The sequence below is a fragment of the Coturnix japonica genome, unplaced genomic scaffold, assembly GCF_054131305.1.
Source record: "Coturnix japonica strain WE unplaced genomic scaffold, WE-NBRP24 Scf040, whole genome shotgun sequence".
Classification (NCBI taxonomy): Eukaryota; Metazoa; Chordata; class Aves; order Galliformes; family Phasianidae; genus Coturnix; species Coturnix japonica.
Window position 1 is genome coordinate 2,364,720 of NW_028188943.1, and position 15,808 is coordinate 2,380,527.

Sequence of the window (15,808 nt, forward strand, 5' to 3'; positions counted from 1 at the left end):
TGAAGGGGCCTGCCCAAGAAATTCAGTTCTTAGGTATAAAGTGGCAGGATAGACGTCGTCACATCCCAGCAGATGTGACTGACAAAATCACTGCTATGTCTCCGCCCACCAACAAGACAGAGACCCAATCTTTTCTGGGAGTAGTGGGCTTTTGGAGAATGCATGTCCCAAACTACAGCCACATAGTGAGCCCCCTCTATCAGGTGACACAGAAGAAGAACAATTTCTCATGGGGGCCTGAGCAGCAGCAGGCTTTTGAGCAGATAAAACAAGAAATAGCCCGTGCCGTGGCCTTGGGGCCAGTATGGACGGGACAGGATGAGAAGAACATCCTCTACACTGCTGCTGGAGAGAAAGGTCCCACTTGGATTTTGTGGCAAAGAGCCTCAGGAGAGACCCGAGGCTGACCGCTGGCATTTTGGAGTCGAGCATATAAAGGGTCTGAGGAGCACTACACTCCAACTGAGAAGGAGATCTTAGCCGTGTATGAGGGGGTTCAGGCTGCTTCTGAAGTAGTTGGGACAGAGGTTCAGCTTCTTCTAGCACCTCGCTTGCCAGAAATAAACCGGATGTTTAAAGGACAGGTTCCTTCCACCCATCATGCTACTGATGCCACTTCATTAATTACACAACGAGCTCGAATGGGAAAACTCAGCCGTCCTGGAATCCTAGAAGTGATCATGGACTGGCTTGAGGGTAAAAAAATTGAAACATCACCTACAGAAGAGGTATCACGTGCTAAAGAGGCACCACCATACAATGAGCTACCAGAAAATGAAAAGAAATTTGCCCTATTCACAGACGGATCGTGTCGTATTGTAGGGAAACATTGCAGATAGAAAGCTGCTGTATGGAGCCCCACAGGACAAGTTGCAGAGGCCACTGAAGGTAAAGGAGAATCAAGCCAATTCGCAGAGGTAAAGGCTGTTCAGCTGGCTTTAGATGTAGCTGAACGGGAGAGGTGGCCAATGCTTCATCTTTATACTGATTCATTGATGGCGGCAAATGCCTTATGGGGATGGTTGCAGCAGTGGGAAGATGACAACTGGCAATGAAGGGGTAAACCTATTTGGGCTGCTGAACTATGGAAAGACATTGCTGCTTGAATAAGGAACATTGTTGTAAAGGTGCACCATGTAGATGCTCATGTGCCTAAAAGTAAGGCTACTGAAGAACATAAAAATAACCATCAGGTTGATTGAGCTGCCAAAATTGAGGTAGCTCAAATAGACTTGGACTGGCAGAACAAGGGTGAATTATTCCTAGCTCGGTGGGCCCATGAGACTTCAGGTCAACAAGAAAGGAATGCAACATATAAGTGGGTCAGAGACCGAAGGGTAGACTTAACTATGGAAGCTATTGCTCAGGTTATTTATGACTGTGAAACATGCGTCATAATTAAACAAGCCAAGAGGATGAAACCTTTTTGGGGGGAAGGGCAATGGCAAAAGTATAAATATGGAGAGGCATGGCAGATTGATTATATCACCTTGCCACGATCTCACAATGGTAAGTGTTACGTACTCACCATGGTGGAGGCAACCACTGGGTGGCTCGAAACATACTCAGTACCCCATGCTACCGCCCAAAACACCACATTAGGGTTGGAGAAGCAAATCCTGTGGCGGCATGGCACTCCAGAAAGAATTGAATCTTATAATGGGACTCATTTCAAAAATTCTCTTGTAATCACTTGGGCCAAAAATCATGGCATTGAGTGGATTTACCATATTCCCTATCATGCACCAGCTTCTGGTAAGATTGAACGATTCAATGGGTTGTTGAAAACTATGTTGAAAGCAATGGGTGGTGGAACGTACAAAAACTGGGAGAACCATTTAGCAGAAGCCACCTGGTTGGTCAACACTCGAGGATCTAGTAATCGTAATGGTCCTAACCAATCCAGCTCCCTACGTACCATGGAGGGAGATAAGGTTCCTGTAGTACACATAAAGAGTGTGTTGGGGAAAACAGTTTGGGTCCTTCCAGCGTCTGGAAAGGGCAAACCTCTCCGGGGTACTGTCTTTGCCCAGGGACCTGGGTGCACATGGTGGGTGATGGACAAAAATGGAAATGTCCAATGTGTACCACAAGGGAATTTGATGTTGGGGGAGTGCAGCCAATGATTTCTTGTAGATATATAGGTAGAGTCTCAGAAAATATTTGACGAATGTCCAATTAGGTACAGGGCTTAAGATAGAGTGGATTAATGTTAAGGAAACACTTTTTTTTTTCTATATGCCTTAATTAGGCATTCTGTAAGCAAGTTTTCCATCTGGACTATATCGTGCACTGGCCATGCATGTGTAGAGTACACATGGAAAGAAGTATAAGTCAAAAGGAAATCTGCTGTGGTGGATGGGAAAGGATGAGTGCACCTTGATGTGGGGGACGCCCTACTAGAGCTACCTTTCTCCTCTACCGCTGACATGTCTTCCTTTTTTCTGGCAGTTTTGCCATTTTTTTCTCAAAAATTAATAAATAGTAAGTTAGGTTACAGAGTTTTGTTCCCAACTTAGGGATTAGTATGGAATAAATATAAATTGTTGAGACAATAAGGTTGCTGATTATTCACAACTGTATGTATGAGTGTGTATGTATGTATAAACATAATGTAATGATGTAGAATAAGGGGTGGAATGTCATGGTTTAATAATTTTGTAAATTTGCTATCAGTATTCCACATCATAACATCATATAAAGCATGAATAATTTTACTGAATCTGCTACTTACAGAAGAAGACTACATCTCCCAGAGAACAACACGATAGGTCACAGGACCTGGACTCTATATTAACTCGGTTGCAGACTAGACTGACTCTCTTTCGAGTTCTGGCGTTCAGGGGAGTGTGTGGGAGCCTTCACCGTCTCGCCTAAATTTCACAGTAGGCCTCTCGGTTATGGGACTCATTCTCTCTCCTATTTTGTCTGATTCGTTAGCTCTATTTTCAATTATATTATATTATATTTTATTATCCTGTATTTCGATATAGTATTTAGTAAATAAGTGTGCCTCCTTAGATCGTTGCCGCTGTTTTCTTTTCCTAATTAACTTTTTTCCTTTTGGCCTAGGGCTCCCGCGGGGCCCACGGCCCCCTGTCACGGGTGCAAGTGGATTTTTCGTTCAAACCGTGACATGATGCTTTGACCCCAGAAAGTTGATTTTTCCGTGACTTACATCCTTCAAAAGTAAAATTCTATGTGTAGACTAAATATGTATCAACTAAATATGGGATTTTTGTGTGCTTTTTGTAGCCTACACAATTTCTAAATATGGCATGTCCATGTGTGTCTTGGGAATGGCGGAAGAATTTAAAGGAGAAGTTGCTGTCAATGCTTTATGGCCTAAAACAGGTGATTATTTTGAATTTTTGTGTTTTGTCCTATACAGGTGGTCTTATTTAGGACTGATTCAGAACACCGAGCACTTCTGTGTATTTTTTTGTGATCAAAGATGTTGTGTGGGTATTGGCTTTCTTTCCTAGTTCTCACTGTTGCCTTCCTATTTTCACTTAAACTTGCCTTCAGCCTGAGCACATTCTGCTTTTTCTCCTGTCTTGTCACTGCTCCTTTCAACATGACTCAAACTTTGGTTTGCACACCATCCCTGAGTAGCATTGGACATTTATGTTAATATTTAGAATCCCCAGCTAGTTAGATTGCCAGGAAATAGATGAAGCTGACAAGATATGTACCTCTGTAGATGTAAAAAAAAAAAAAGTTTGGGCTGAGTGGGAAATCAATTGCTTTTTCACACAACCATCCAACACTTCTTGCAAGTCACAGCACACTGAAGGGCTGCATAGCAGAAAAATAACTTGGTGTGCCCATCTTATACTAGCTCCAGTTTATTGTCCATGGGTCAGTGAGGACCAGGGCTGCTGTTGAAGGTTTGGTAGCTGCTGAACAAAGAGACCAGTGTCTTGAAAGCATTAGAAGCAGTAAGTGAGCTTTCAAAATTTGTATGTATCAGTGTTTCCTTGATGAAAACTGTTCATGTTCTGAAGTATAAAAGTTTGTAATGTTCAGTCTAGGAAGAAAAATGTTGTTTTGAAAGGTTTATCTGCCAAAACAAAAGTTAACTACTTTAGAGAGTGAGAGAGGTGACTTCTGTAGTATCTACATTACAATTACAAAGTTTTTAATTTAAAGAACATCATATATATGTGATCAGCTTCAATGCTGGAGATTGACACTGTGCTAGTATGGTTCTATTGGTTCATCCAGCTCCTTGAAACAAGAAAATATGCTGATAGTGAGATGTTACGAGCTCTCGATTTAACTAAAAGTGAAAGAGGTAGCCTGCCAAAAGGATGTAAGAGTGTGAATGAGTAGTAGAGGTACTGCAGGGTCAAAGTGGAAGATATTGTATGTATGAATTAATGGAAAACCAGCAGCACTTTGTATGAAATAGATGGAAGGATGTGCAGATTGCAGGACAGTAGATGGTTTTTCATATCAGTCTTTGCCCATAGTTTTGCTATATTTAGAACAATAATAATTGGCTGTAATGTGAAAGTAGAGGAGCATAAGCCAGGAAAAGTTTGAGTTTGTGCTATTGGGTTTCTCATCTTTAACTTAGAGTCACTTTGTTATCTCACAAGTTATTGTGGGGCTAAAATTGAGATTTTCAGTATGGTAATGGCTGCAGAAAATGTTAATTGCTGATGCACGTTCACTTTGAGAAAGATAGTTGTCCTGTTAGTTTTTCATGTCCTGAATAAAGCCAGAGGAAGTCTTTGTGTGGAAAGTATTGATAGAAGCATTGAATAATATGAATATTACAAGGAGTTCTTCCCTTTATTCCTCTTTTGGTTCCTTTAATACTTTTCAAGTAAGGGAATCTTTACACTTTGAGGATTGTTTGCTGGTTGACCATTCTTCGCTGGTTGATGGTATTTCACAGTTTAGTCTTCTCATGATTTACTTTCATGTGAGAGGAGAATAAAGTTTATGCATTTGCCAAAGAGATGAGTATGTGATGTCATTAGTGTTAAACTTGTAATTTTCTGTCCTCTGAATTTTCCAGCCATACATACAGCTGCTATGGATATGCTGGGAGGATCCGGAATAGAGAAGCAGTGCAGAAAAACTGACATAATTGCAGATGCTGCATATTGCATTTTAACAAAGCCGAAAACTTTCACTGGAAACTTCATTATTGATGAAGTTCTACTGAGAGAAGAAGGCGTTAAGGATTTTGATGTCTATGCAATTGCACCAGGTAAAAGAGATCTTTAAAATGAGAAGTTTGCGAAGGAAGGAAGGCCATATGGGGAATATGGATATATTCCTTTGACTCAGTCAAAAGATGCTTTGCCTCACGTTTGAGAATGTGGATTCTGGGAAAGCACATAATAGTCCACTGAGGCTCTAATAATCAATGCCTATATAAATATATATATATATGTATATTTTAAACCCATTAGCAAAAAGAAAATAGACCTGCACCACAAGCGCATTTACCAAATAGTGAGATAGTGTTTCTTCATCTTCAGATGTTTCTGACTGAATTTGTAAGAGGCTTCTGGGTCTGATTTTAAATGTACCAGAACCTAAACATGTCACCTTGTCTTCTTTCAACCTGTAATTCATTTACTGGTAAATTGAGGTGCTGTTGCCTTCAGAATGGATTCCTGTTTGTGCTGTTCACCCTTACTTGGGCTTACTGTTATTGTTCAACTCCCCTTTAGGTCACCCCCTGATGCCTGACTTCTTCTTGGATGCTGAAACTGACATGACAGCCACATAATCAGAAGGCCGTGGAAGGGCAACCTCTGCATGTACATGTCAATTATTTGTGATGATAATGAATGCCTCCTCTATTTCAAGTTACTTTTGGACTACATTCAAGCTATGTGGCAAAATCTCTTGTATTTGGGCTGTTTGATTTATGGAAGTGACTTTAGTGTCTGCAACTTTCACAGTTCATAATCAGCACCTTGTTTTGAACAACCTTTTTGCTTTTTACCACCAGAGTTAAGTGGTATGAAGATTATGAGTAAATATTGCTGTAAAAAAATCACAAGCAATCAGCATATTTTGCAGGAGTGTTACATCTTTCTTGCAGTGTGAGAACTTGAGAAGCTTCTATTCCTACATGAAGTTCTCACAGTCGTACATGATGTGAATGTCTACAAGATGAAATAGAGAAGTTGTTTTTTTACAAAAGCATCAGGTTCACTTTTTCAGAATAGTGATGTTTCTATTGGAGGGCAAATAGGAATACTGGATATGTTTTATAGGAGTGCCAAAACAAATATAGGAAAGAAAGAGGCTAAGTTTGAAAAGAGCCCAGTTCCCTTGAAAATACTATTTGTGAGTGCGCACTTAGACTTTTCTGCCAGGAACTGATACTGCCAACTGCCCAGATCTCCAACACAGTAGCAATTCACTGAGTAGAATAATTATTTCCTGATACACTGACCTTCTGCATGGCTTTTAGGGGCTGCTAAGCATTACATGCCTTATAAATTGCAAATGCTCTTTCTTAATGTTAAATGAGCACATTCACTGCAGTGTAGAAAGTTGCTGATTAAAGTAGTGAATTGATTCACACCTTAGAAGCTTTTGCAGAAGAACTGCTGAAAACATATATATTCTTAGAAAGATAAGTGAGATAGAGCGTTCCAGCATTTTACAGAGAATCCATCTATTTCTTTTAGGTGCTTCACAGGCATCAGGTGGAGCCAAGCTTAATAAAGAATCAGCTTCAGCGGGGCCTGTTGCAGAAACATTCAGAGTTATTCAGGGAGAACTCAATAAAGAAACAGTGAAATCCACGCAGGGCGTCTTTCAGTTTGAATTGTCAGGTAAGACCATCACTTGTAAAATTCTCAAATGCTCACTTTTCTAGCAAGAGTCAGTCTGTATTTTCACATGTAAATACTTGTCTTTTATAACTGGTCTAGGAACAGGGACATCTTTGGGTGTGCTCTGTAAGATGCTGCCTTTCAGAGCCAACTTCAGCACATGTGGGATTTACCCTGCTGCTGTTGTCACAGGGAGATGCTTTCTGCATCAGCAGCATGTGCTGCTCTTTTGGGGACTGTGGTGTGTTTTCCTGGTGTTTCATTTCTGCTGTGTCACCCTGCTGGCCGTGCTGCACAGGGTCAGCATGGTAGTTCTGTTCCAAACCCCTGCTGCCTCCAGCTCCACCAGCAGCCACTGCCTTGTCCCCTGACACTGTGGCACTGTGGGGCATCTGCTGGGGCTGACCTTGTCTGCACAGAGAGCGCGGGGCAGCTTCTGGCACAGCACCTCCAGCACGTCTAGCACGAAGATGGGAGAGAAAAGCAGGCGGGGGTAGCAAAGGGCAGGGCACATCAGTCCTTGTGGTGCTGCCACAGGTTCTCCCTGTTCCACTCAGGTGATGAAGGAGGCACTTGGTACCTTGACCTGAAAACCAGCAGTGGGAGTGCTGGGTTTGGGAAGCCTCCTGCAGCAGCTGATGTTGTGATGAGCATGTCGAGTGGCGACTTTGTGAAGATGTTCACTGGTGAGTAACAAACGGGTTTGGCAGAACTGAGGCAGCTACTGGTGGCAGGAAACAGCTTGTTGATGGATGAGCTGACAGGCTCACCTCTCTTTGTGGTCTTGGAATTGGATGAGCTGTAGCTGGAAGTGCATGGCCTTTAAATTCCCTTCCAACGTAAGTCACTCTGTGAGTCCATGATTTTATAATAAAAATATCTACTGCTTTGTTCAGTAGCTATTGAACTTTTCAGAGTGTAGCTTCAGAAAGCATCCAGTCAATCTGTTGAACCTCTTTTCTGATGCTTTTACAGTAGAACTTGGTAGCAAAGTAACTACTATATGATATCACAATCTCCAGTTCCTTTCCTTTTCCTGATGATTCTGTGTCTTCTTTTTAGGTAAACTAAAGCCAACCATGGCCTTCATGTCAGGAAAATTAAGGATTAAAGGTAGCATTGAAGCTAGAGAAGATGCTGCCACAGTTTAATGCTAAACTGTGAGGGAGAAGCTGTACCAGCAGAACATCCAGCCTTTCTTTTATAATAGCAGTGCTACATTTTAAAACAATAATCTACTTTTTTCTCTTTTTTTGTGTGTATAACAACTGTGGATAAAATTCTGATCTGTTAGAGAAGATCTAATTTAGTTTTATTAAGACTTAAAGTTGTTTGTGATTAAACAATTCCTTCTTGAGAATACTTCTATTATGTAACTGGTGTTTTCCTTTCTTACACTCCTTTGGAGCAATGCAACACACCTGAAGTGGGTTTTCTTTTACATATTTGCTTGCATGCGTGCATGTCCCATAAGAAGTCTGGGAGGAGCAAATATCACCTTGCAGATCTTCACACAAACACACCCCCAGCCCAGACTGCCACAAACAAGGTAATCCCTCCCACAGCACCTGCGTGCAGCACCAGAAGGTTTAAACTACAACATGTTTACAGGCACATCACCTTCCCTCTTTAGCATGGAAAGAATGGAAACTCATGAGAAAAAGCACAAATGCTCTCTAAGGGGACAAGAGCACAGATCCTCCTCCTGGTTCAAGAGCACGTGCAAAGCCAGAGGTAGCAACCTCACAGTGTTGCCAACAGAACTGCTCAAAATGTAGGGCATTTTACTCCTAAGTATGTAGAGAATATTTCAAGACTTAGAATTTATTTTCTAACTCGTGCAATGGTCAAATAGTTTATAGTCTTCAAATCCTGTGCTCAAACAAAATTATTTGTGCTGTAAAGGTTCCATCCCTGTTGAATTCTGGTAATAATACAGAGAATGTTGAATTCACTTATGCACTCTGCAGTCCCAGTGCCATGAAAAACATGAAGGAACTTTCCTTTTGAGGTGACAGCTTGCCTGTGGCTGTGTGGTTGTTCCCACACTTGGCTACATTATGCAATACTGTATGTGTAATGCTGGTTGCAGCAGTGCAATCAGAAAGTATGCCTTAGGATTGCCAGGGCTGTTACATCTGGAAGGAGATGTAAGCAGATGTGGCTTGTTCTCATCTAGATAAGATGAAGAGTATTGAGGGGATAGTGCAAGAAAAAGAATCTTTCAAAAGCAGTCAAACAAGTGCTTTGCTGCATGACCTGAAAGGGTGATGGTACCAGATTGTCTTGGTGTGAGCACATGGTAAGATTTTTGTGTTAATAACTAAAGACCGTTAGATACGCTGCTGTTCTCTGAGCTGAATAAACATCAGCTGGCGGTACCTCATGTATGAGCAGAGGATGGGTGAGAAGGTGGTGTGTTTGGAAACTGGGGGTGGCTGGGATCTAGAAGATGCAGAGTGAGCTGACAAAAGGTAAAGGTTGAAAACAAAATGGGAAAAGAGTTTTGCCAGTTCCTCAGCCGGTGACCCTCCTGAGAACTGAGAGTGGGGAAAAATTAATCAGATGAAATTTCAGCTCCCTCCCTTGAAGACTGACAAAGATTTTAGAGGCACATGTTCATGTTGGACTACACCTCTTTTCCCCTATGAATAAAAAACCTTGCTGCTTCAAAAAACAGGGCACCTTACCCTTCTTTGATCCAGTCTTGCTCAGATCTGGAGGAGCTGGAGAGAGCTGCAGCATAAGTATTCACATATAGTAGTACTTTTAAGCACAACCTGTAGGTGACAGCAGGGCAGCAGCACCTCCAGTGCTGTGGGCTGCTCATGGGTGTGTTGCTCAATTCTATGCAGCTGGGAGCTGCTTGCAAAATGCTGAATGTGCTGTGACCAGCACAGTGCAGAGCTTTTACTCTATCTCACTTTCTGCCTTCCCTCGGAATAATGCACCTACTCTATCACAATTGCATTTGTGTAAAAATGAATATTTGAAACCCGGTTCTTTTGGTTACTCAGCTGATCTCCATTCCCTTTTTAGTAGTCCTGTGTTTTTTTATGGCTTGCACCATCATTAGTCATCTGCCTGTGCTATAAGATTCTCCTTTATCTCTCGTTTGCCTACGCCATATTCAAGCATTTCCAGGAAAAGCTCAGGGTATTGAAATATCCTTGAGTGGTCTAAGTATTCTTTCAGAATATAGGAGGAAGGAATGTGCTTTAAGCACCCGCATCTAAGTAGCTTCTGCTACACTCATAAATTAGATCTAATCCAACACCTGTGAATAACAGCTCCCCTCTGCTTTATAGTTTAGCTGTTCTTTTGGAAACCTTAATAAAACCGCTGTTTTATCCCATTCCCCTTTTCCCCCTCCTTTCCGGGCCCCGGGGGGGCGGGGGGGGCCCACATGGTGGCTTCCCCTGTCACAGGCATAGGTAAATCTAAGTAACCCGTGACACCATCCAAAGCCAATCTTCCCTCTTTCTGCCTGAAACTGTTTCCCCTCCTCCTATCCCAAGTGACCCTGCTAACAGCTTTAGAAAGCCTTCATGCAGCATGAAAACGTGCCTGTGAGCAAACAAGCAGAGAGAGCAGCAAGGATTGCTGTTGCACTGCGTCACGCCGCTCACTGCCCTCTCCTCCCTTACAGGTTTCAAATGGAATTGGTCCCCAAACTGCCGCCCCTGATACACCGCAAGTCCTCCGGGAGCTTCTCTGGGGCATGGAAGCCAAAAAAAGATGAGACTTTGCCACCTCTTTCCAAGGGCAGGAAAGGTAAAGTGGCTTCCAGCTCCTTTCCACGGCACAGGCAACCAACTGGAGGTGGGCAGTCTCTTGCTGACCATCATCCCAGGGCTCTCACTTGTTTCAAACCTTCCTGCCGGCTCAGCATGGCTTCTTCCCCTTAGATAATGGTTGGCCTGTCCAAAAGGGAAGTGCTGGGTGTGACGTACCCCCATCCCTGGCTATGGCAGGAGGATGTGGGGATCTCAGGCCCTGCCCTCCCCCAGTGGAAGGGCAGGGACCCCAAAAGACATTCTGCTGCCTTCTTGTCACCAGCCAGGTCCTCTTTCCCATAGCCAACGTCCCTCCTGCAGCCCCAAAACAGAGCTGAGCTGCAGAAAGGAGGAGTGGGGACAGAGATGGTTTCAGGGCTGGCTCTGGGAACAGGCCTGAGTGCTGCTAGTGAGCGAGCCAAAGGCTTGATGGCGAATCTCCTCTTCCTTCCCAACTGCAGTGAGATTTGACATGACTCCAACCTACACCAGAAGCCTGAGCACTGCAAGTGTTGACAGCGGGCAGTTGCGAAGGAGACGGAGCTCTCTGCAGAGGGAGAGCATTGCCTACAGGTGAGGCTGGAGGCTGTGGGCTGGGATGTGCATGGGGGTGACCCAACGAGAGCCCATTCCCTAACGCCAAAGGGTCGCTGCTTGTTTGTGGCTGCCCGAGAGAGGGATGGGGAGGCCAGGAGCCCCCCAGTTCACAGGGCTGGTCCCTCTCCACGTCTCCAGAGAGCCATGGGACAGCCCATCAGCTGTCTGTGGGGAAGGCTGCATTACTGCCCAGGCTCCTGGCTCAGGCTGGCGGGATGCGGCCCCAAAGCCATCAGCCACTCAGGCAGACCCCTCCCGCTCTGTCCTTTCAGTCTTCTGCCACCCATCGGGGCTGTGCTTGAAGCCCCACGCCCCTTCCCCTTCAACCCAATTTGGTTCCAAAGAGACCCCCCCGCCTCCCCCCGTTGAACTGGGGTCTTAGAGTGCCCCCACTGACTCCAAATACCTCCCCCAACCCACCCTATAGACCTCAAACCCACCCCACTGCACCCTAATCCCACCCCACAGCCCCCAAACACCCCCCCAAGCCCACCTTAAAACCCCCAAAGGCCACCCCATAACCCCCAGATACCCCCCAAACCCACCCTATGGACCCCAAATCCACCCCTCAGCCCCCAAATACACCCAAAACCCACCCTATGGACGCCAAATCCACCCCTTAGCCCCAAAATACACCCTTAAACCATGCTGGGGCCTTGGGGGCGGCTGTTGGCGGCCCTCAGCCCACAAACCTCTTCCGCTCCCTCTGCCGTTCTCCCCCCTCCGCCTCACGCAACCAGGTCAGGCCTCTCCGGTCTCCACTCCCCCTTCCCCCCATTATCCCCAATGGGTCCGTGCCGTAACCCGCTCCCCCGGAGGGAACGCGTGCTCTGCGGAAATGAGTCCCCTGGGAAACGCGATCCGCTTCACTGGCGTTCCGCCCTCGCTTTGGTTCCTATGGCCTACAGAGCCGGAGGAAGGCGATCCCGGGGACGGGGGGGGGTGTCCTCAGAGGGGTGGGGACGTGTCAGCTGTGTCTCCACGGAGGGCTGTGTGTCCCCCCCCTACAGGTGGAGCTGCTGCTGCTGCTGCTCGTGTACCCCCGTGGGCGCCCCCCCCCCACCACCCAAAACGAAGGGGGGCTGCGGGGATACCTGAGAGTATTGGCTCGGGCGCCCGGCCCCCCCCGGCCCAAAGCGTGCAGCCGCTACCTGCGGCGTTTGGCCGCCCGGAGCCTGGGGGGGTTACGGGAGGGCTTTGGCACGATGGGGAGCCCCGGAGGGGGGTTACGGCTTTGCCTCCGTTTGGAGCCCTACGACGCGACCCCCCCTCATCGCCTCCACATCCTGGCGCTGCTGCTGCAGATGGGGGGGGGGCTCAGGGCTGATCGGTGCGGTTGGAGTCGGGGGGAGCAGAATTAAGGCTCACCCTGCGCCCCTCCCGCTTTCCCCCCCCCCCACTCCTCCCGGTCAATGCCCTATTCAGCTCCTAAGGCCCCTGGCGATGGGGGGTGTCTCCAACTCCTCTTTGCCCCCCCTTCCTTTACCCGTAGCGGCTCAATTGCGACCCTCCCCCCCCCTTGGGACGCCTCCAGGCGACGCCGCATGTTCGACACCATGTGGGAAACGCTGGGGGTGGGACCCGAAAGCCAGTTGGTGTGAGAAGGGGCTCGGCCCCCCGCCGTCATCACCCCCTTCATGTTGGATGAAGGGGACGGAGATGGGGGGTGGGTGGCGGCCGCCTCGTTGCCCCCCCGCGGTCTCGCCATAGGAAATAATTCATCTCGATGGTTTTCTTATGGATTCATTTGCTTCCTCGAGGTTGTCCTAACATTTGGCAATTTCCTTCAGTAGTGTTTCGAGCCTTTTCACTTCTGCATCCTTCTGCTGTAGAAATATCACATTCCAAACAGGACAAACCAGATCATTTTAGAAACAATTACAAGCCAAGTTGCATTTTGGTGTTAAAAACAGCCATAGACTCATAGAATAGCTTTGGTTGAAAAGGACCACAGTGTGCAGGGTCTCCAACCAGCAGACCAGGCTGCCCAGAGCCACATCCAGCCTGGCCTGAAATGTGTCCAGGGATGGAGCATCCACAACCTCCCTGGGCAACCTGTTCCAGTGTGTCACCACCCTCTGTGTGAAAAACATCAACCTAATATCCAACCTAAACGTCCCCATATCACTTTAAAACCATTCCCCTTGTCCTATCACTATCCACCCTTGTAAACAGCCATTCCCCTGCCTGTTTATATGCTCCTTTCAAATACTAGAAGGCCAAAGTGAGGTTTCCCTGGAGCCTTCTCTTTTCCAAGCACAACAAGCCCAGTTCCCTCAACCTGTCCTCACAGGAAAGGTGCTCCAGCCCTCTGATCATCTTACTGGCCCCCCTTAGCATTATTTGCAATTCTCTTTTGCCTTCCTGCAAGCACACCTGCTTCAGGGCACATTTCATCCCACTGTTAGGCCTTGTAAGAAGCACTATGGCAAGTCCATATGCAGAAAACACTAGCATTCCATTCACTAACAGAGAAACTATTCTGCCCTTGCTCCTGACTCTTGTCCCTGCCTCCTCCTGCACTGGGCAGTGTTTGTGGGCAATGAAAGAAATACCCACATTCTGGAAAATACAGACAAAAAAGAAACAGGCAGAAAAGCGGCACTAATACTTTGTCACTGGTGGGAATCTCCACAGAAAGTGCTGTGCTAAAGGTGTGAGGTTAAGGGATCATCACTGTCACGATAAAAGTGATAGCATGGAAGATTTAGCGATGGCGTGCTGACTAGAAGGAAAAAACAACACCTTGGAGCTTGTTCATTTTCTCTCCTATCATCGGATATCTTATCATCATCTACGTAGCTCTGAGGTTGGCCAAAGCCTGTTGCCATGAGCTTTGCTAAACGCAACAGTGCTGTGGCTCAGAGGTATTACACCGGCACATAGCATAGGAGAACTCCATAACCCAAGTGTCGAGGGAAGAAGGAAGGGGAACTGTTACAATTAATTACGTTCACTAAATTGATAATTGTAGGCTTCTTGTCACACACTACTGCCTACAGCAAAACAGCACAGATGTTGACAACTGTGATTTCTGCATACAAGCAACCACTCGAGGCTGAGCACACTCTCCTGTCTCTTTGCCATGCCTAGGAAGACCCAGAAGAGCTCAGTGTTCTCTTGCTGTTAGTTTACATCCTCCAAGCACTTCCAAAGGCACGCTGCTCTGTAGAAAAAGCTGAGCTGCCCAGAACGTTTGTGCAGGAAGAAGGCAGCAGTATCAGTGCACATCATCCTGGGGGATCTGAAAGCATTTGTGAAGAGAACAGGGAAAGAAGAGGGAAGAGAGCAAAACCAACAGGCACTAGCACTGCTGCCCACAGGGGGCGGGGCTTGAGGCAGGGCCTGTGCCAGAGGGGGGCCTGGCACAGTTAGGGCCAGCTCAGGGCCCAGAGCAGAGGGGGAGCAGGCAGAGGCAGGGCCTTGGGGCCCAGGATGGAGGAGGACCAGGCACAGCTGGGGCCAGCTCAGGGCCCAGAGCAGAGGGGGACCAGGCACAGCTGAGGCCACTGCAGGGCCCAGGTGAGAGGGGAACCCAGCACAGTCGGGGCTGCTTTGGGGCCTGGGCCGGAAGGGGGCCGGGCACAGCCAGGGCCTATCCCCCTTTTTTGCACATATGAAATGCTCCCAGCTGTGCTGCACAGCAGAACATCTTTCAATGGAGATGAAAGCCTGTGAAATGAGAGAATCCTTTCTTATTTCTTTCACATTTGTGTTTGTTGACTGCAGTTCCAACCAGGTGGAATCGCAGTGTCTTGCAAGTGACACCTGGAAGCAGGTACAGACTGGAGACACAGCACCCTCAATGTCCAGGTGAGTAACAGCAGCCAAGGAGGCCTTTGGGCTCTGCAGGGTCCAAGTGTGGAGCATTACACACAGGAACAGCTGAGTATAAAGACAGTGGCAGAGCTGCAGAGCTTGCCATAGTAGGGAGGCACAGTGGCTCAGCTCATTTCCCACAGTAACACAGGAAATAAGAGCCATGAGGGAAATGCAGATGCCTTCTGCCCCCATCAGAGGGGAGGAATGAGCTGCACTTCCACAGAGACATTCCTCTCACAGCCACTCACACCTCAGGTGTGGAGGGATGAGCTGGGGCTGCTGGTGGCAGCTGTGGAACACTGCCATCTGTGGTGCTCCATCCTACCTTGGAGGTGGGCATGTAGAGCTGAGGACCTTTGTCACTGCACAAATGACTGCAAGCAGAGATGTAGCAGAGGGAACATAAAGCATTTAATAACTTATACAAAGCAATGAGTAATAGAAATGACAATATTTCCAACCAAATATCCCCCATCCTAGCAGTCATATCTGATCTCTACAATCCCACCCAAACAATTTCCCAGCCCCCTCCAATTCCTCCTCACTATCCCACCCCTGAATTTCCTTCCCCCAATTCCCACACAGTAATTGCCCACACTAATTACCAGCATGCAGGGCATAGAGAACACCTGTTCCTTGTGTGCAGACACCTGAAAAAAAGAAGTGGCAGGGAACTGGAGGTCTGTAGCAGGTTCTGGAGGCTCTGCATAGAATGTAACCCCAGACCACAACCCCATCAGCTGCTGGGGCAGCATCATCCCTGTCATTGGGGGATGTTGCCAGTGGTGGACAGGGACACAG

The 15,808-nt window shown here is 46.8% G+C and overlaps 1 protein-coding gene and 1 pseudogene across 2 annotated transcripts in view; both read left to right on the top strand.

The window, feature by feature from the left end:
* Nucleotides 1-3,131: 3,131 nt before the first annotated feature.
* Nucleotides 3,132-8,184, top strand: LOC146752976 (hydroxysteroid dehydrogenase-like protein 2). The gene is made up of 6 exons (XM_085531114.1): nt 3,132-3,354; nt 5,030-5,224; nt 5,694-5,783; nt 6,666-6,812; nt 7,370-7,498; nt 7,875-8,184. Exons 1-3 carry the CDS (start codon nt 3,279-3,281, stop codon nt 5,750-5,752), a joined length of 330 nt encoding a protein of 109 aa, XP_085387240.1. The 5' UTR covers nt 3,132-3,278; the 3' UTR covers nt 5,753-5,783; nt 6,666-6,812; nt 7,370-7,498; nt 7,875-8,184.
* Nucleotides 8,185-12,023: 3,839 nt separating this feature from the next.
* The window catches only part of LOC146752977 (kinesin-like protein KIF20B), a 28,850-nt pseudogene continuing 25,065 nt past the window's right edge, over nt 12,024-15,808 (top strand). The window contains exons 1-4 of the transcript XR_014940267.1: nt 12,024-12,141; nt 12,263-12,520; nt 12,678-12,851; nt 14,964-14,998. The product of XR_014940267.1 is annotated as a kinesin-like protein KIF20B (transcript). The remainder of the gene's footprint in view (nt 12,142-12,262; nt 12,521-12,677; nt 12,852-14,963; nt 14,999-15,808) is intronic.